This window comes from Fusarium musae, chromosome 4, assembly GCF_019915245.1.
Source record: "Fusarium musae strain F31 chromosome 4, whole genome shotgun sequence".
Lineage (NCBI taxonomy): Eukaryota > Fungi > Ascomycota > Sordariomycetes > Hypocreales > Nectriaceae > Fusarium > Fusarium musae.
The window spans coordinates 656,302-677,161 of record NC_058390.1 but is presented as its reverse complement, the minus strand read 5'-3'; the positions used below and the strand labels follow the sequence as shown (position 1 = coordinate 677,161).

The window sequence follows — 20,860 nt, the reverse complement described above, 5'->3', positions numbered from 1 at the left end:
AAAGCGCCGCATCTTCTCCTCGACTGTTGCTGAGGAATGAGAGCTGCTGCTCTTCTCCTCGGCCCGCACTCCTCCGCATTACGAAGATCTAGGTCACTGCCCAGGGCCACAGTCACAGCCTCCTCGTTACCCCCTCGTGGAAGGCGCCCCCTTGCAATGGCTACGTCGTCACCGAAGCTTGAGGCTTCGCCCTCCGAAGACAACATCTTTGCGAATTCTTTCCAGGATCTTGATATTCAGAGTGACAAGGGTCTTACACCAAGCCCTGTCCCGAGCCAACCAAGCTCTGATCCACCACAAGCCGCCACCAACAACAATAAACAACAAAATCAAAGACGTCCAAAGCAAAAGAAGAAGCAAGATCCGCCAAAGGTCTCGGAGTCAGACGAGCCCCTCATTACACCGGTTGGAGACCCCTGGCCTCGGCCATATCACTTTGAGGGAGATGGATTGCGTCGGGTAGTTCCATACCATTATACTTACAACACACATTGCAAGGAGAGATGGCGGAACAGACCCCTCCTTGAAATCTATGAATCTGAATTCAGGGACCGTCCGCTAGAGTACTATCGGCAGTCGATGATACGGGGAACTATCTTTGTTAATGGTCGGCGAGTCGGGCCCGATTATATTCTCCGGAATGGTGACCTCATTTCTCACACTCTGCACCGTCATGAACCTCCGGTAACAGAGGATCCTGTACAGATCATCCACGAGGATGAAGATATGATCGTTATCAACAAGCCCGCGGGTGTTCCCGTGCACCCTGCAGGCAGGTACAACTTCAACTCGGTTGTTGAGATTATGAAATCAGACCGCGGCCCAGCATTCTTGCCATACCTCTGCAACCGCCTGGACCGTCTCACAAGTGGTATCATGTTCATTGCCAAGAACCCACCTGCTGCAGAGGCTTTGGGCATCAAGATCAAGGACCGCACAGTGAGAAAAGAATACATCGCTCGAGTGATGGGCGAGTTCCCCGATGGCGAGGTTGTTTGCGACCAACCCATTCTACAAATATCTCCCAAGCTTGGCCTTAACAGGGTGCGCGCGAATGGCAAGACAGCCCGAACTGTGTTTAAGAAGTTGGCCTACTATCCTGCCGAGGGAGAGAGCGAAGCAAACGACCGCCCTAAAACTCCTGAACAAGTTCAGGAGGAGAAACTTCGCCCTTGGGCAAACAAGAAGGGATACTCCATTGTTCGATGTCTCCCTGTTACAGGTCGCACTCATCAGTTGCGGGTTCACCTTCAACATCTTGGCCATCCTATTCAAAATGATCCTATCTATGCTAACCGGCGGGTCTGGGGCGTTGATCTGGGACAAAACGACGCCGATGCGACTCAAAACACAGACGAAGACATCGTGAGCCGGCTGTCTCGGATGGGCAAAGACGAAGTGGCGGAAGCTGTTGCTTATTACGATGCCATGGTGGATAGATATGAAGAGAAGAGGGCCGAGAAGCTTACGGGCGAGCTCTGCGACATTTGCGAGACACCTCTTTACTCGGACCCTGGTGAACATGAGCTATCGCTATGGCTCCACAGTCTTCGGTATGAAGATGCAGGCGGTGCCTGGTCATATGTTAGCCCGTTGCCTCGATGGGCTCTTCCACCGAAGGGAATGAGTGGCCCAACATCGGTGGGTGGGATGGAGGAATTGGTGGAGGCGGTTAAGGACGAGAACCCTGAGATATCATGATAATTGCCATTCCGTACAACAAGCAAGCACCAAGCAAACAACTTCAGATGCCTACACTACACTACATATGACGACCATCCCGTGGACAACGCCACCAAATTGAACGAGATGGCAACTCGTAGATACACATGAGCAGCTGAACTATAGCACATCTTGGATGAGAGTTACAAAGCTGCCGAACCTATCAGACAGGACCAGCTTGATCCCCGGCGCCAGGGTGAGGATCCGATTTCCGGGTCATCATCCTGTGGATCTACTATTCGTGACCAGGGTCGGCCTATCCCCGTCAGTAAAACAGGCAGACTATGACTATTTAGCTTATGCATGAGGGTTCCTAGCCCGTATACACTGGAGGCTGAGCCAAGATAGGGCTTGGCGTCGAAACCCTTGAACATTCTTCGAAATTGCAAGCCTAGGGTTTGTGTTGTTGTGATGTGAGGCATGCGACCGATATCTGTCTTAGCTACGGCCCCCTCGGGATACCCTTCACCGGGTGAAGTTCACCCGGGAGCGCGGATTTGTGACAGATAAGCCCAAAGTTTAAGACAGGTCAGTGGTTCCATGGTGGCTAACAACGGGCACTTACTACAGGCTTTGTCGACGCCAGAGGCGCAACATGAAGCAACCAGTACGGAAGCCACTGACAGACTAAACTCATCTCCTCACCCTTGGGACAACCAGTTCTCTGGAGCGGAACCGGGAGGAATTAAGGCCAATGGTTCTCGGAGGAATTGGGTCAATCTAAGCGAAGTACCGTAAGTCTCCAACGGGGCAGGCAATCAGCCAATATGGGTCCCTCAAAGCTCAAGCTCTCAAAGCATTCCACAGTGAACACAAGATCAGAACATACGAAGGACCCTAGAAAGATGACCTCAGGGGGCAAGAAAACACCGAACCTTGATGCAGGGTGTCAAAATAAAACTTAGCAAAAAGTTTCCTAAGTTTAGACTGGATCTACCTAAGCATTTTTATCACTTATGGTTAAGGTCCTGAGTTTTCTTTCCTCCCCTAGGATCCCAGAGTCGATGCCAAGAGCTATACCAACCGACAAAGACCTAACGACCGCCTTGGCTACGAGACTTGGGAAATAGCTCGATACAGGTCTAAGATTGCTCGACGCTCCGGGGCCGGAGCCAGAGAGTTCACTGGTTCATAGATGCTAATAGATGGAGAAAAAGAACTCCGACTAGGCATCATGGCCCTGGTGGACGATACATGGGGTAGACAGTCATGGGGCTATTGTAGATCATCACAGGGAACTTGGGTCGAGGATTGGTTACGTGCAATTATACGGATTGAAGCCTCACCAGACAACTGCTGACGTGCGTATCCATCACGAGAGTACGGAGTATCGAGACAAGACAACAAGGCCCCTGACAGGGTTTTGATCAAGTTCATTCAATTGCTTTATCCACTGGACTGGCTAAAACAAAAAAGCCCCAGTCAAGTCGAATCACATCATTGTGTATGTACTCCGTATCACATCGCGAGCTCCACGAAGCATGGGTTTAATCAATCGGTTGGCAAGGGGTCCATCCTCTAGGCTCTAGCACAGCAGCGGAATTGTGGCTAGCGAGATATGGATCACAGCACGCAAGCAAGCCATGATCGAAGCCTGCGCTGCGGGTGACCATTTGCGGCTGTTGCTCTTTTTTCACTATTTTCTGGGGTAAAGAAGACAAGTTCATGATTGGGAATTGCTTGCTTTTTTTGCTGCGTTACCCATCTCCTTCTCCACGGGTTCGGTTCTCTTCACCCTTGCCGGCGGCAGCAGCAGTTACCAAGTTCCCGGGTCTTGGTTCTTTGGTCACAGTTGGGAATGGCAATCAATTCGCGCTGCTAAACTCTAGTCAAAACTGTCAAAGGTCCATCACGCTCACGCAGCGCGGGATGAACCTCACGATCAGAGTTGTTCTCTCATCTTGAATGCAACGCTGAGCAAGATCGAAAAGCAAGATTCGGTGTTTGGCGGCGGGAGAAAGATGGCTCTAGTCGGGGGGGAGAGAGGCCCTGCTGGGATGGGAGCAAGGAACCCTTTCAGTGAGACGTCATTGATGCAACGCGACGTTGAAGAGAGATGCTGAAAACGGTTGAGAATTATGGATTGCTGACGATTTCAGCTGACGGACGCGCATCAAGATCAGCTCAGCTTTTCAACTGCCGAGACAGGTTCGGTCATGATTGTCAAGAATAGAATACAACAAAAACTTGGTGAAGCATTTGTGAGGTGAGGTGAGGTTGAAGGATCTTCGATACACGCAATACAGTACAAACAAGCAAGCAAGCAAGCAAGCAAGCAAGCAAGCAAGTAAAGAAACAAACAAGATTCTCATCGAGGTTTGCGATTGAGGTGCCTCACAGCAAAGAATGACGCCATGCAGGAGTCTGTCGGTCAGTCTCAGTCTCAGTCTAGATCTAGATCCCGCGGGAACCGCTCATTTGCTCGGGGAACCTGGCAGAGAAGATTCTTTTTTCCCTTCCAAAGTCTCAAAGAGGGAGCTCACCTGCATGCCCCAAAAAACTCAAAGCAGCCAGCACAAATGAGCTGTCAGCGGCGGCTCACCACGGCCTTGAGTCCTAGGGGGCCACATCCTTAAAACCGCCCTGTGCTGTGTGCTATTCCTCCTGGGGGAGTTACTCCTGGCTGCGCCGCAGCATAGACTTTCAGCCCCGAATTGCGACCGTGGTTGATTAGGTTGTCTTGCTTTTTCTTACGGCGACTGCGAAATGTGCAGTCCATTTGTCCGAGTAACGAATTGCCACGCTGAAAAGAAGCAGACTGAATGCATGCAGTGGAAATGGCTTTGGCGCTCTGAGGGCCGACAACTCCTCAAAGGAGGCATCTTGTCCGCTGGGGGGACTGACAGACAGTCTGACTGACTGAATGCTGGGCTCCGTGCGCTGCAGCCAAGTATTTCCTCCTGTATGTACTGTACTGTACTTACACGGACGGGGGATCTGCATGGAGTGGATTTCTGAATTGTTTCTTGTTAAATGTTGGCGGGGAATCCGAAGACTGCAGCAGAGATATGATTGATACAGACCAGACAGAGAGGACCGCAGCGTGGCTCCATCTCCATTGCCATGTGCCCCGGCGCCTGATCTGGGGACTGGTTCTTGGCTTTGGGACTGACCGCAAGATGGTCGACGGTACGGTACTCACAGATCATACAAGCGGCCGTGATGATGCCATATGGGGGCGGATTTGGATCGACGCCGTCGAGTACTTACAGTAGAGTTAGCATGAAAAGGGGAGGATCAGAGTGATACTGTACGACTCGCGATAGGCATGGCTGGTGCCGTTAACACTCCATGGTAACGCTCCCACGTTTTGTCCGACTTCTGATACTGTACTAAGGTCGAGGACGAGCGTCTGGTGGTGGTTGACTTTGGCTTTACAGCACGCTCACTTACTGATGGGCCCCCCTGGTCCCACGTGCTCCACCGCTACACTACGATCCTTGGATCAACTGTGGAAGAGTCCCAGAGTCCTCCGAGGTTAGAACCGCGAAGCGCGCTAACTACGGAGCCGTCACTGGCGACCGACTGGGTGCCCTCACACCCTGACCCCGACTTCGACTACGCCGGATATCGGCTAGGTTAGAGGGATGAAAGTCTAATCCTGCAGGGGTCATAGGCTACGACAGTGCATAGTGGGTAGTGGGGGGGGGGGGGGAGCGCGGTAGGTAGGGATGGGCTCGCGCGGTAGGTAGGGATGGGCTCTCGATTCAGTGCTGCAGAGTGTCATCTTGGTGCCCTGGGACTTTGTCCATTTCCACGCTTCTGGGGGAGCTTCCCTGGGGGCCACGCTACGCTACAGTGCAGTCAGTACACCATGAGTTACAGTACATTGCTCTATGTTCAGGCTCGAATTCAAGGTCAAGGTCATGGCCGAGGTCAACAGTCAACTTCCTTCAGGGCCCAACCATCTAAGGGCACCCCAGGCATGAGCTATCGGCTCTGAGACAACAAGTACACCCTTGTTTTATCAGGATGGGAGATACTGAGGCACACACAACAGACAGGACCATCGATATTCCACGATTAATCGAGGGTGGCATAGCAGACAGCAGCACGACGCCTCGAAGCAAGGCATGGTTGGGAATAATACGCCCGTCGAATGACTCCACCGCTAATTGCAGTGACATTTTACTGCATAGCAAGACAGATGATTGGATTCATCAATCCCTCTGGTTCATCTGTAACGTGGGCATGGCTATCGGGGATGGTACTGTAATCGAAAGCAGCGGCGAACTGGAATACTTTCTGATGACCAACTGAAATGCACAAAGACATTCAATGCGTTGAAATGTTTCGATGCATCAGAGCCAAAACGCCAACCGTCCAAGGGAACGGCGATGCTAACTGCTAACGTGCTGTCAAGCGAGGAGCATATTACGATACTTGCCTTACAGTCAGCCGCAGAGCCCACACATCACATCGATAACGATTGATCATTTAGGACAGAACGGGGGCTCTTCCTGTTGCAGACAATAGAGGCGAGAGACACGAATTAACTTGACGGTAGAGGCGGCCCTCGAGCGAAGCTCTTGTTCAGCTCAGCGCAGGAGAAAGGGTCCGAGAGCTTGCAGTGGAGCGTCAATCAATCTTGGGAACCACAAACCACGAGGAAGATGATGGGGACCCGCCGAGTTTACTTGCTGTTAGTAGTGTGTTGTGGTGTTGTTATCCATTCACTGTGAAAGACGATTTGAGAAGGGGGGAGGAGGAATTGGTTATTGGGTCAAATCAAGGTCAGGCCAGGTCAAGCCAGACGAGACCATGCCATTGAATGTCTACGGGCATGTCTGGTTCATGGATATGAAAAACTGGACATTCTTGGAAAATGAATGCTATTCTGAAAGTCTGCTTATCGACGACGTATGTACGTTGGAAGAAGAATTGGGTTGGCCGAAGAAGAGAATTTGTAAGCAAGAAACGCTCCAGAAACAAGGATAAGCCAAGCCACCCCAACCCCAGACTGAAGAAGAAGCAGACGAAGAAAGAGAAGAAGAGTCTCTTGGAGGAGGAGGAGGAGGAGGAGGAGGAGGATGTACACATTCAATGTCCTCAGTACAAGCTCAAAGTACACTCTCATTCTAACACGAAGCGTGGCGCACCGGACCGCGCACCAGGACCAGTACCAGCACCAGCACCAGCACCAGCAGCTCCATCTCCAGCCAGCACGTACCAGAAGGACCCACGCTCTACCAGCCTTGTTGTTGCTGTTCCATTTCCATTGCTCGCTCGCTGGCCCATGAGCCGGACGGACCAACGCTAACACTAATACCAACAGGGAGCATCATGGCCTCCCACTCTAGGGGGTGAGCCTAGCCATGTCTGAAGGGTCCGTCACGACCAGTACGTACACGTTGGAGCACGCCTCCTCCGTTGGAGATACACCTTCTCCAAGGCGAAAAAAAGAAAAAGAGGATGGGTTCGTTCGTTGTTCTACGCCAGAGACGCCATAGGGAAAATGGTTATAAACAACACCCCTTGTCCCCTCGTCGATCAACTCTACTCTAGTACAGTACAGTAGCGTAGCTGGGCCGATCTCCATGCGAACACTTACTTGCACGACCTTGACCTTGACCTTGACTTAAGACCACAAGGACTCCACAGACTTCAACAGCTTCTACTACATCTCATCTCATCCTAACTCATATCCATTCACCTCACCTCACCTCACCTCACTTGCATATATACACCATCCAGAGACCCTTCCTTTCCTCACCTTGCTTGACTCGAGGTTTCATCCTTCATACTTGTATAACATATCCGTCACATACAAGTCTTGGCCTTCTATATATATATACCCACTTCACATCCACCACATACTCACTCTCCCTCTCCATCTTGTCGACCTGACTTGACATGATCGCATCGCCCACCTCGTCACCGTCATCTATGCCTTACTCTTCTTCACCCGACTCTCACACAATCTCATACTCCTCACAAAACAACAACGTTACCGACAACATGGTCCGCTCATCATCAGCCGAGCCTGCAAAGAGCTCTAAGCGAAAGGGTAAGTAAACAAAAAGCCTAACTAGCCACGCGAGACAGAAAAAGCAAAAACACACACACACACACACACACACATATATACACACTTGCATACATCGCGCCCAAGCAGCAAAGTCAATTCGATTCATATATACATACATACATACATACCTATGATCAGCAGCACTAACTGACACGCACCGACAACAGGCACACGAAGCGTCTCTACCCTCACACCTTCACAACTCGCGCGCAAGAGAGCCAACGACCGAGAGGCTCAAAGGGCTATCCGGGCGCGAACCAAGGAGCACATTGACCGCCTGGAGCGCGAGCTGGAGGACCTCAAGAGCAAGCAGAGCCGTGATCAGACAGTCCAGGAGCTTCTGCGACGGAACCAGGCGCTCGAGGAGGAGCTCATGCGACTCAAGGAGAACATGGGCGTCTCAATCACCTCGTCGCCTTACTCTGCACCTGGTACGGTCCTCTCAGTCTCCATCCCGGCGTCCTCGTCACCGCACAACAGCATTCTGACCAGCCCCTCAGTATACGATGATAACCTCAGCACAGGCAGCGGTGCCATCCCCAGTCCTCGCGGCTCTCCCTTCCCTTCTGGCGACTACAGCCCCATCCCCGACTATGGACAGCAATACGTCCCCCTCCCTAACAACTGCGAGTCATGGGCCAGCACTGTCTCCTGCCCCGTCCCCTCCAACGTCTCAAGCCCTTCCTCATCTGCCGACGACTACAGCGCCGGCTACATTCCCACCAGCGTGCCCACCTCGCTGATGCCCTCAAACAACACAAGCTCCTCCAGCATCAGCGTCGGCCACGCTCACAAGGACGTGATCAAGATGGAGTATGAAGATGTTGACTCTCACGGTACGGTCACCCAGCAATCTCACTCCCGCTCTCGCTTCTCAAGACAGGAGACTAATCACACTCAGTGTCTAGACGCCGGATTCCGCCTCAGCAACCCCTCGCTTCATCCCGTGTCCCATACTTACATGGCTCAACAGCAGCAGCCCGCCTGGAACATGTATCCCGTCTACTACCCCCAGGCTCAGTCCTCGGTCCATTGAAGGGCCAGACTCAACCGGGCTCATCCTGGCCGGGATCTGGGCCCGTTCTCACCACTCCGCCGGCCTGTCGCTTTGATGAGCTCTTAGTCGGCTTCCTCCAGGACTGCCGCCGCATGATCACCACAGAGTCTCTAGCTCACACTCTAGGTCCTCATCAGATAGACGTGCGCTCACTGTTTCGCGGCCATGATCGCCACGGTCAGATCGCCTGCTCACCTCATCCCATCACCGACCTCATCCGCAGCCTCATCGACACAGCAGGAATGTCACGACTGACTGAGCGCATCGCCATCTTTGCGCCTCTGCAAACCATGATCTGTTGGCTTGCGCAGCCTACCCCAGAGAGACGCGCTCGATTATGCGAAGACTACGTGCCGCGAGAGCGACAACTGACAACTCCGCACCCTCAATGGCTCGATCTGCTCCTCTGGGGCAGTCTGCGCGAGGCCGCCATCGAGCGACAGGATCTCTACGCTACAGACGAGTTTCAAAGGGTCTACTTCGACGCGCTGCGCCTTGTCAATTGGCCTTATCAGCCGCTAGACGGGCTAGTCACAGATCCGCAGACGGGCCACGTCGGGCTCACGGATGCCCTCATGGCCCATGCGATGAACGGTTCCAACTGGCGTCTGGCTGAGACCTTTGCCCAAAGGTACCCTGAGCTTTGCGGGCTAGTGGCTCTGGAGTAGAGAGTGAAAGTCTGTCTGATGGGGATCGACCACACCTTTGGCTTTGCCATGACTCTTGACCTTACCTCACCTTTCACATGAACTGACTCCGGTATCATGGATCACATGCTGTAAGGCATGTCATGACATCGTAGGTTAACACGGCACCACAGAATGTCGATCCATCAAACCTACCGCGTGCTGGGATTACCCGCCGCGGCAAGTCTCTATCCTGCTCCAACCCACGTCGATCATGCCCCATCCTACACATCCACATACAAACATACCTACCTATCTATCATCCACCTACCACTACTACTACATCGTCATCATCTTCTCACAAAAAAACAAACATAAAAAAAACATTTCATGACATGACATGACAGGAAACTTTTAGAGGAGGAATCAAAGTACCCCACAACATCTCTAACGGCCATACTATACTTCTTGCTGTACTGTTAACATCACATTATGGGAAAAGGCAATACTGTTATTAGACATGTATACTTACTTAAACATGAAAGGAAAGGAAAGGGGCGGACGGAGGCGTGCGATTTGGAACAGACACACACAAACACAAGCATTGGGACAAATGTAAGGAAATTTACTATTGGCGATATGGGGTTCTTTGTTTCTAGAGATGTTTTTGACATACATTACTCGGTGTATGATGGTATTACCCATGTTCTTACTAGGATACTTTTTCTTCACGAATCAAGATACACACGTTTGGATTCTTCACACTCTGGCCTCAATTCTTCCTCTCATGGATCGTGATTGCAACTCAACTTGTACACTATGAACATCTATCTCTTGACTAGCAGGCGGGCCCCAAGATGGGAAAATCCTCTGGTTTCATTTTACCCCATACACTTACATGGTCGATGACATTCCAAAACCCTGTACGGACCCTTGTCCAATTTCGACCTATAATTAATGGCATATTCCCATATCTACCAGGGTGTGTACGTTTGCTGTACTGTGCTGTATGTACGTGGTGTTGTTGTTGTTTTTAAAATTATCCTTCTCTTTTCATTACTGGTAAGCGTCTTCTACATACGTAGGAGAGTTACATCGAGACTGCATCTCCACCGCCATGTTCCCGTCAAGCACATGGCTCAGAGTCCTAAAGAGGGAGGGGGAGTGTTGAACATTGGGCAGTCTGAGGGTCCCCACTTACAGTGTACGGTTAAACCCATGGACCAGGGAGGAGGATATCTGATATCGTTCCAGCGCTTATACTGCTAATGGTCTAGTTGATTATCCCCCTATGTGCCAAGGGGTACAGTAAAAAGCTGTTCTAGCAGATGACAGGCATGCATGCTGCTGTGCTGTTAGGTGGTATCTCGTCTTGGAGTTTTGGAGCAGATATACTTGATACCAAACCGATCCTTATGCTACTCACCACGTAGCTCCCTTTTACCCTGCCCAAAGACGTCAGTTGTCCACCTTGACTACAACTATATCATTTCTCAGTTGCGTTGCATCCCACATGTCACTGCTCGAGCCCCTTGCGGTTGCGGGAGATCTCGAGCAGGGAAAATTCGCAACATTGAGCCGCAACAATACCAAGTAGAGTGACTTGAGATACTTGCTTTTGCCTCCCACGCTCTCAAGTGCAATTTTTTCCAATCTTGTACAAGATCGTGGCGAAACTGCATGGACACGCACGTGGCCCATCCATACCATATGGCCCTTGTCTCGCAATGACAGCTTGACACAATCTCATACGGCCACATGCGTATTCTAAACATGGACTTTTGCGATTCCGAGGGAGCAAGCACAAACTTTAGTCTCAGGTTAGGCTTGAACGAACAGGCAGGCTCCGAGATACAGTCCCGAGGTACAGTAAATGTTCCGTCCTGTCCTGTCCTCTCCTGTCCAGTGCCGTGCCGTTTCTCTTGTCTCTCTTCTCAAGAGCCGGGGTGGCGTCACGGTCTTGTATGCCCAAAACGGCGATTTCCATATTGAATATCGGTGCGACACCGACACCGACACACTCGATATGAGACAGGTAGGCAGGCAGACAGAGGCAGACACACACACACACACATAGGCAGCCAGAGACACAAAGTCTCAGCCCTCCGGAGGAGCTACGTAATGGACATTCTTCGCGGAACTTCCGTCTCGATTCCGTGACATAAGGGCGAAAAGCAGCCTCAAACGTTATGTTTCGCGGAAACTCTATTTGTTTCCGTGATCCCTTCGGACGTTTTTCTCGATTAGCAACAGGCAAAAAGCAAAGAAGCGATTGTACGACATCGTGGCTCGAGCCTCAATTCGTCAACGTCGGTTTGTACCACCGACTACCGGAACAAGACGTCGCCTGGTCGGAGAGGGCGAAACAGAGGCCTCGTCACGCAATTGCTTGGCTCAAAGTAAAGGCAAGTAAGTAAGTACCTTGCAGCGATAGACAAACCAAAAGATACATACCGGCCGGGTTGTTCCCGCGGGAAACAATGGGCATGGGCACTAAAAAGTCCCCTCCACATCTGCATCTGACTTCCACCTGAAGCCTCAAGGAAAGGCCTGCACTGACGTTGGAAATGAAACTGGTGACACTGAAGCTCGGCCACTAAACAAACCCCAACTTTCAGTTGGGTATTGCCTATCACTCCTCTTCTGAACTGTATTTTTATCGTATACTGTACTGTATAATTGCGACTTTTCCCTTCCGAGTATGCACTTCGCCAGCAGAAGGGACGCACAGGCATTCCCCAACCTAGCGGTGCAACGAACTCGAACGAAGCAACAGTCCCGTGAGACACTGACAGCAGCAACTCAGGGCTTTATTGCGTAGGTGGCTTAGCCTGTTTGAGTCTGAGCTCTTTCTTCACGCAAAGCGCGGGCATTTAATTGTTTTGTTTCAATTTTCCATCGCAATTTCGACCCCGATGTCGTCTAAGGCCGCAAGATCCTGTATGTACAACAATGACCTGCATCTGACGTCTTGACGCCCACTTTGCGGTGAAGATACCCAGATGTGTGGGATGCACAACGTACAATGCGTTGTGCTGTGCCGTGCTGTATTCTACTGTACTGTCCTGTACACCGCAACATGTTGCCCAGTGAGAAGGTAACAAATCAGCTTCAGGGCTAGAAAACCTAGAAGGCGCCTGGAAGACTGTTCAGAAGGGTGATCGAAGCCAATGCAAGGCCAATCTGCAGGAGAGAATGGCATCGGCACGTGTTGTGTGGATGCAGAGCAATTCGAGAGGGAGGGTGAAGAGGCTACAGCCCCCCAAAGCGCGCTTCAAACTACTGTACGTACTGTACTGTCTTGCCTCCAACTTCAACTGCTGCACAGCCGTTTCTTCGTGACTGGAAGATGAAGATGGTTGCGTTGAGTTGGAGGAAATGCGTCTAACTGAAGAGGGCGAAGCGGTCCGAGATGTGGAGAACTATTAGACAAGTAACGGTATATGACAGGCTGGATTTATCGAGGACGCTAGAGTTGCAGAATCAAGGGGTTCTGTAGGGTCATAGAGTTTGCGCTAGAAGGTTGCTGCAGCTTCTATTCCATGACAGTCAGAGGTTGAAGTGAGGTGCTGCTGGCCGTGATCGAGGAATCATCAACGCTCCCAGGGGGGGCCTTGGAACTGCAGGATGGGGGCTCCTCATGCAGGAGTAACGAACAGTGAGACATGCTACGCCGAAAGAAGATGGAAGGAAGTCGTGTCGAACAAAGGCGTCAGCCTGTTGTCTCCATCTCTTGTCTAATGGTGTCCTCGTCAGCGTCGATTTCCGTCCTGTTACCGTTTCTGTCATGTCGGCCATGCACCACACAGACACACATGGCTCAAAGCGGACTAACATCAGCCAAATTCTCTTGGGGCTGACTTGAGAGATGCCACAGTTCGTAGAGATTAATCACAGTAATTATACCCTCTAATCAATCTGTTGGCTCGTTCATCGCTCGTTCGTTGCTAAGGGGGCCCAAGATTGGGTTTGCCGTGCCCAGGGGTTGCTGCGGTTCCCCGATCAGGCATAGAGTTGCATTATCTGTGGTTGTCTTCTGCAATGATGACATTCTTCCCTTGAGAACTGGCATATGAAAGCGCCGACCGGTATACCGCTTCTTGATTGTCATTCTTATATGTACTGTCCTTTGTACACTGTCATATGCAGAGATACGGCACTGCTGTTGCCAGCACATCATAGAAAAGTCATTTGACTAATATCGTGGTGTAGAATTGAATATGGCGATCCGCCTCGAGCCGTTGGGATAATCCTGGCTGCAAATTACAGGCCTTGCAATGACCCCTGAGCCGTTCGCCATGGACCCCCGTTCACACTGAGACTGGGTGGACGTGGCTTGCATGGATTTGCTGACAGGGATTTGGGAGATCATGACGCTAGTAAGGGCCCTAGAATATCTCATTCAATCCATCAGCAAATAACGTCTCGGCATATAACTCATGCACGGCTGCTTAAAATTGCTAGACGGTGAAGTGATGCGCAGTCAGAAAAAGAAACAACCGTGTCAATGGGTGCGCCAAGACGTATGAGCCGGATATCCATTGAGCCCATGATATTCAATTAGGCCTCAAGCCAGGGATTAGTTGAGTAGCGGCACGATTTGCGAGTAGAGATGAGGTTGGACGCAAGTGGATCTCCCAACTTCCCATCGCCCTTCCTCACAAGAACTAAGAGACCAGATCAGTTAGCTCCATCTATGTACCTAAAAACCACGAGGCAAGCATGGATGGGGCCTCAAGGGACTGAGGTGACAGGAGACACAAGCAGAGTCTGAAGAAGGCCCCCTGCGTTGCAGACAATGATGACTGCAGGAAAAGAGACCGACTGTGGTAAGGCGTACTCATTACTCAATGAGAGGAGAAACCACCGCTTTGGTTCAAGAGGCCCGAGGAGGTGTTGCATCTTCTGTTAATATCTCATACGTAAAAGCTTCGACGCTTTATCAATCCATCATCATGAAATATGTACTTGCTGTGGCTGAGTGTGGCTGACAGCAATGTTCTTCTCGAACCCAGTGCAGAAGATAATAGAGTTTGTTCTTGCAGCATCTGAAATCATTGATGCACGCCCTCACTGCTACCAGGCACGTGGCGAGGCGCCTACCATGCGATGTGATGGGGTCGCTCGAATTGTAAAAAAGGGGGTCGAGGACAAAGTATCTCAAGTACTCGATACTCGTGTGTCAAAAATCCTCCGTGTCTCCGTCTCATCTGCCAAAAGATACGGGGCATTTCGTGAGCTAGACCGACAGAGTTTGACGGTTGTTGCTTGCACAGCGGCAAGCCATGTGGACGAGGTGATACGCGTCGTACGTGGCAGGGCTAGACCGAACGTACTCTGTACAGAAGCTTCCATTTGCCCTCATCTTGTTTCCGTACACCAATTTGACTTTCATCTTATTCTATATTCAGCAAGCACTTCGGATGAGGCGTCCACAATCATGTTTCACACACACCGTGACGGGGAGGATAAAAATATGTGGCTGATGACGTTCTTTCGACGCTGGAACAGGGCTTATTCGGGGCTGGTACCCAACGGTATGAATTTGTGCTGGGAGACTGTCTCACCTTGCAGCCTCGAGAATCAGTCTTGGCAGTGATCTTTCCAAAGGGATGAACCGCCAAGACATGCGCCATAGTCCTTTTGCAATGTTCTTCGGCCGTAAGGATGTGATTTTCTTTTTCCGTGAGGTGACTGTACTCTTTCAGGGTGTGCTATTGCCTGTAAGATATGCAAGCTTCCTTGGAGGTGTTGCAATGATAAGCATGCCAGCAATGAAACCCATGAGTTGGAGATTCTGATGAGCCGGGATTGGACAGGAAACACGAGCTTTCACACATGTGTGTGCCTTAGTGGATTGCTGTAATCATTCTGGAAGCGGTCTGAAGTACTCAAGTACCGTATTCCATGACCAACGAGAATACATGCCTGTGAAGATCGTCGTCAACGCGGTAAGAAACCCAACTGGTTGTAACCCGCGCGACTGAGCCTATCCTCATTATGCTTTACTCATTCAGCTGTGGCTGAAACCTGGCTTCTGTGAGGCTTACAGAGACAGGAAGAAGCTTCTGCTCTGCTCTGTGAGCTCGTAGCTCAGCCTTGATCAAAGACGGGTTGGTAGTACTAACCATTTATTCCCCGTCTCCCCGTTCAGGGCACTTCTATCGGTGATTGGGTCTGAAGATACCGAGCAAAGTGACCGAATACCGTGAAGCGCGCTCCGAATGCAACCCGCCATTTGAGGTTCTCTCAGTAGCCTCTGCAACCCTCGAACAGGAAGCTCTCATCGCCAATCGTTGCTAGCGGGATAATGATCAATCATGTCCATTCACAGTCGATGGTTTCGACCAAAGGCTCTTAGCGTGGGACGGACTTGGTCGCGAAGAACACCGGACTCGAGAGCTATTCGGTGGCCTTGTGGGACTTCATCGTGGGTCTCAACGACCGATGTCAAATGAACGGGCGCCGTCGATAATTTGAGCAAGGGTCATTTCGGGGAAGAGAGATGCCGATATCCAAGCTCCATAACTTCATTCCACGACCCGCTTTAACCATCCATCTCGAATTCGTTCTCATCTTGTGCTTGTGCTGCCCGTTTTCCTACTTTCAGACCCTTTCACCTATTGATAACTAGTCTTGTCACTAGACGCCGGCACTCAGGCCAAGAAACGTGCAGACGTTGGGGCCACGGATGCATGCAAACATACTTTCGATCCCACAAGGCGGTCCGCATGCCACCCTCGTGGGACAGCGCCAAAAGCGTATATTAAGGCAGCCCATTGGTGGCAGAACACCCCTAGCCATCAACTGCAACATCAGCTTAGAGACCGTTGCCGTCATTTCGTCGCAGACCCTACATAGGCCTCACTTTCCAGCTATGCATGTCACTTTAGACCAGATCCCCAAGGCCCGGCCTGGTTTGATCTTCGGCAACGAACCCCAGCGAACAGCAACCCTAGTACGACGCGAGATCGAATCGAGTGAGCAATTCGTGATAGAGTGCTGCTGTTTATGCATACCCGTGATACTCTACAGAGTCATCTGTTTGCTTCAAACTTTATATTCGTGACAAGAGTCAAACGAAGTCATGATACAACTGGTACCTGGGTAGCCGCAGGCAGCCATGCGCAACAAATGCCGCCTGTAGCACAAATGGTGGTAGTAATTTAACTCTGTCGCGGCACGCATGACATCCATCCATTGGTGGTTTTACGAGAAGGCTTGCCGTGTCAGTCGTCAGTATCACTGTATCACTGTCCCTGAAGCCATGATGTGTCACGGTCGGAACGAAAGCCGAGTATGAGATTGAGACCGGTACTTGGGTTTGATCAAGGGTCTCCATCCTGCAAGTTGAAAGCAAAACCAAGGTTTTAGTTCCACGTTAGTGAATGCCGCGGGGTGATCTGGACTCAGCCTAGTCCCAGGAAACAGGAACCAAAACCTCCGCCACGGCTGGTCTGATCCGGGTTACACAGCGTAGCAATGGTGTTGAATACACGTGAATGCAGCGAAGCATGAGTCTTGGCATTTCGTACGGATCATGATGACAATTCGATCTGCAAAATACATGATAGTTGGTCAAGGTAATCGAGAAGCAATCGAGATTGATGATGAGAATTCGATTGCCGTGCATGATGATGGCTGAAGAAGTTTCTTTCGTCTCATCTGCCACCATTTACTCGTCATACATAGCGTGGTCGACGGTCTTGCCGCGTGAACCCACCGTTGGACCGGGTATCTTCCGATCCGAGTCTGATAAGTTCGGGCCGGGTGCAATCGGCGCCGTCTTGTTCGGAGATTCATCGGGATGGAGAAGACTGTACTGTAGTGTAGCTATCCCCAAAGCTCTCATCTCCCGTGGTTCTTCTGTTGAAGGCTCTATGTGGACCTGCTACAATTAGACTCAGCGGAACCACCACCCCTCCGTTCGTGCCTGGGCCTTGGGGCGGCGACGACACCGTGGACTTGGGAGCGAGACAAAGCAAACATGTTGGTTCATTTGCCGGATCGTAACGGACCGCAGCGATTAGTGATCGGATCTTGGCCATGGAGTGTCTCTTTGTTTGCTGCTAAATCTCGGCCCGTTTAATTTGTTGGTAGTAAGCGTGGAAAAGTACCGTGAAGTAGGTCGTCGTCGGATCTTGAAGGATCCACCGGGAAAGGCACGTTTTTTGATGCCGGATTCATCAGGGCCTGTGTTAATTCGAGTTTGAGAGGTGGAAATCTCGGGTATTGATCATGGTGAGAATTGCCCCTGCCGAGGTGAAGACAAGCCCATCCACAGGTGGTTCCCGCCTTCCACGAACCTTCCAAATCGTCCCCACGTGACTCTTCACATGACCAGTCTTTCTCGACTCCTTCCATCGATTCAACTCTGGCATCACGGATCCCATGATTATTCAAGACGCAATACGCTTATATCCCCCGCTTCGTGCTGTTGCTGTCCGAGGTTTACGAGACGGAACTTCGTCCCGACGAAGCGATAACCTGGAATGAGTTCCTGTCGATACGCTCTATGATTGGAGGAAACATCGGTTAAACCACGGGTAGAGTTCACAAGCTCATCATCCGTGGGGCTTCACCACCAACTAGATGCTCATCTGGTATCATGAGAACGAACTGGTCTGTTCGATTGGCAAATGATAGAGGAGGATAGCTCTTTTCTCGCCCGACGGATGCATATGTATCAGGCAGAATAGACACGCAAGTTGCTGCGGGGTTGTCATTTACCCAGACAGGTTCTCCAGCTTGTTCAGGGCGCGAGTATTTATCTGTTGATCAGAGGAGCTGATTCCTGTCAATTGACTTAGTTTCTCATTATTCTCGCTTTTACCGTGAAACAGGCTTTTTGGAAGTGATAAAATGGCTGACATTAACGTCGAAGAGGTCCTGAAGAAGCTGTCTCTCGCTGAGAAGGTCTCCCTCCTGGCAGGTTAGTAGCATCACATGATGGAAACAGCAGCAGCTAACATTCCACAGGAATTGACTTCTGGCATACAAAGTCACTCCCAGAGCATGGAGTCCCATCTCTGCGTCTATCAGATGGCCCCAACGGCGTAAGAGGAACCAGATTCTTCAACGGTATCCCGGCAGCATGCTTTCCCTGTGGCACCGGCCTTGGTGCAACATTCAACCAACAACTGCTTGAGGAAGCAGGAAAAAAGATGGGTGAAGAGGCAATTGGAAAGAGTGCTCATGTAATTCTCGGCCCCACCATCAACATGCAACGTTCACCTCTTGGAGGACGTGGTTTTGAGTCTATAGGCGAGGACCCCTTTCTCGCTGGCCTCGGTGCCGCTGCGCTTGTTCGTGGAATCCAGAGCACAGGTGTGCAGTCAACAATCAAGCATTTTGTATGCAATGATCAAGAACATAAGCGCATGAGTGTTCAAGCTATCATCACAGAGCGTGCACTCCGTGAGATCTACGCTCTTCCCTTCCAGCTGGTTGTACGAGACTCACAGCCCGGTGCATTCATGACATCTTACAACGGTGTCAACGGAACTTCTTGCAGTGAGAGCAAGAAGCTACTGAACGACATGCTACGTGAAGAATGGGGTTGGGAGGGTCTGATCATGAGTGATTGGTACGGCACATATAGTGTCACAGACGCCATCAAGGCTGGTCTTGATCTTGAGATGCCCGGCCCTACTCGCTGGCGAGGCGATGTCCTCAACTTTGCAGCTGCTTGTGAGAAGGTTTGGGGGCATGTTATTGATGACCGCGCCCGAGAGGTCCTCAAGTTTGTCAAGAAGTGTGCTGCCTCTGGTGTCAAAGAACACGGCCCTGAGAAGACACTCGATACACCTGAGACAGCCGCTCTTCTCCGTAAGATCGGAAACGAGAGTATTGTGCTCCTGAAGAATGAGAAGAGCCTTCTTCCGTTGGCGAAGGATAAGAAGACCTTGGTCATTGGACCTAACGCCAAGGTTGCGACTTACCATGGTGGTGGCTCTGCCTCTCTAGCCGCCTACTACGCTGTGACACCTTACGATGGTATCGCTGAAAAGCTCGGTAGCCAGACTGCATACACTATAGGTGCCTACACCCATAAACTGAGCCCTCTACTGGGAAGCCAGACCAAGGGCGAAGACGGAAAGGCTGGTATGAGCTGGAAGGTGTACAACAAGCCACCTAGCGACACATCCCGCAAGCCCGTCGACGAGCTATGGCTCACCAAGTCGGAAATGCACCTCGTCGACTACTACAACTCTGAGCTCGAAGACCTCTGGTTCGCAGATCTAGAAGGCATCCTAGAAGTCGAGGAAGATTCCACGTACGAGTTTGGCGTCATCGTCTGCGGGACTGCCAACCTCTACGTCAACGACGAGCTTGTCGTCGACAACTCGACCAAGCAAATCGCCGGCGACGCGTTCTTCGGCACAGCGACACGGGAAGAGCTCGGCCGCAAGGACCTAAAGAAGGGCGAGAAGTACAAGATCAGGATTGAGTTTGCCTCGGCCCCAAGCTTCACCCTCAAGCTGGACAACCCCGTCGTCGGCCACGGATCTCTTCGCGTCGGCGCATCAAAGGTCATCGACGCGAAGCAGGAAATCGAGCGATCTGTCGCTCTCGCTAAGGAGCATGATCAGGTCATTATTTGTGCTGGTCTGAACTCGGACTGGGAGACGGAGGGCTCCGACCGTGAGAGCATGAAGCTTCCCGGAGCTCTGGATGAGCTCATTTCCGCTGTCGCAGCCGCGAATCCGCAGACGGCTGTTGTTATGCAGACTGGTACGCCGGAGGAGATGCCCTGGCTGGATGAAGTCCCTGCTGTGATTCAGGCGTGGTATGGTGGTAACGAGACGGGTAACTGCATTGCAGACATTCTCTTTGGTGACGCAAACCCGTCTGGCAAGCTATCGCTGAGCTTCCCCAAGCGCTTAACCGATGTCCCAGCATTCCTTAATTTCCGAACCGAAGCCGGGCGAACACTTTATGGTGAGGATGTGTATATGGGATACCGATACTACGAATTTGCCGACCGTGAAGTCAACTTCCCCTTCGGTCACGGCCTCTCATACACCACCTTTGCCTTCTCAGACCTCAATGTTTCCTCCAAGGATGGCAAGCTCACCACAAGCGTTACCATAAAAAACACAGGCTCCGTGCGCGGTGCAGAAGTTGCGCAGCTTTACGTGCGCCCAATGCAAGCTGCCAAGGTGAACCGTCCTGTCAAGGAGCTCAAGGGTTTCGCAAAGGTTGAGCTAGATGCTGGCGAGTCGAAGACGGTGACTATCACTGAGTTGGAGAAATATGCCGCCGCATACTTCGACGAAGAGAAGGACAAGTGGTGTGTTGAGGCTGGTGAGTACGAGGTTATTATTAGTGACAGCAGTGCTGTGACCGACAAGGCACTCAAGGGCTCCTTCAAGGTCGATGAGACATACTGGTGGTCTGGTATTTAACAAATGGACTGTAGATAGC

General features: G+C 51.2%; 4 protein-coding genes across 4 annotated transcripts; all 4 read left to right on the top strand.

Moving 5' to 3' along the window:
- Positions 1–156: 156 nt before the first annotated feature.
- Positions 157–1,701, top strand: J7337_005159 (uncharacterized protein; the record flags this gene model as incomplete). The annotated part of the gene is made up of 1 exon (XM_044822841.1): positions 157–1,701. One exon carries the CDS (start codon positions 157–159, stop codon positions 1,699–1,701), a length of 1,545 nt encoding a protein of 514 aa, XP_044681332.1.
- A 4,846-nt stretch (positions 1,702–6,547) lies between these two features.
- On the top strand, positions 6,548–6,982 carry J7337_005158 (uncharacterized protein; the record flags this gene model as incomplete). The annotated part of the gene is made up of 1 exon (XM_044822840.1): positions 6,548–6,982. One exon carries the CDS (start codon positions 6,548–6,550, stop codon positions 6,980–6,982), a length of 435 nt encoding a protein of 144 aa, XP_044681331.1.
- Positions 6,983–7,680: 698 nt separating this feature from the next.
- Positions 7,681–9,475, top strand: J7337_005157 (uncharacterized protein; the record flags this gene model as incomplete). The annotated part of the gene is made up of 3 exons (XM_044822839.1): positions 7,681–7,729; positions 7,918–8,586; positions 8,652–9,475. 3 exons carry the CDS (start codon positions 7,681–7,683, stop codon positions 9,473–9,475), a joined length of 1,542 nt encoding a protein of 513 aa, XP_044681330.1.
- Positions 9,476–18,295: 8,820 nt separating this feature from the next.
- Positions 18,296–20,841, top strand: J7337_005156 (uncharacterized protein; the record flags this gene model as incomplete). The annotated part of the gene is made up of 2 exons (XM_044822838.1): positions 18,296–18,365; positions 18,413–20,841. The coding sequence occupies 2 exons, from the start codon at positions 18,296–18,298 to the stop codon at positions 20,839–20,841; spliced, it is 2,499 nt and encodes an 832-aa protein (XP_044681329.1).
- Positions 20,842–20,860: the final 19 nt, after the last annotated feature.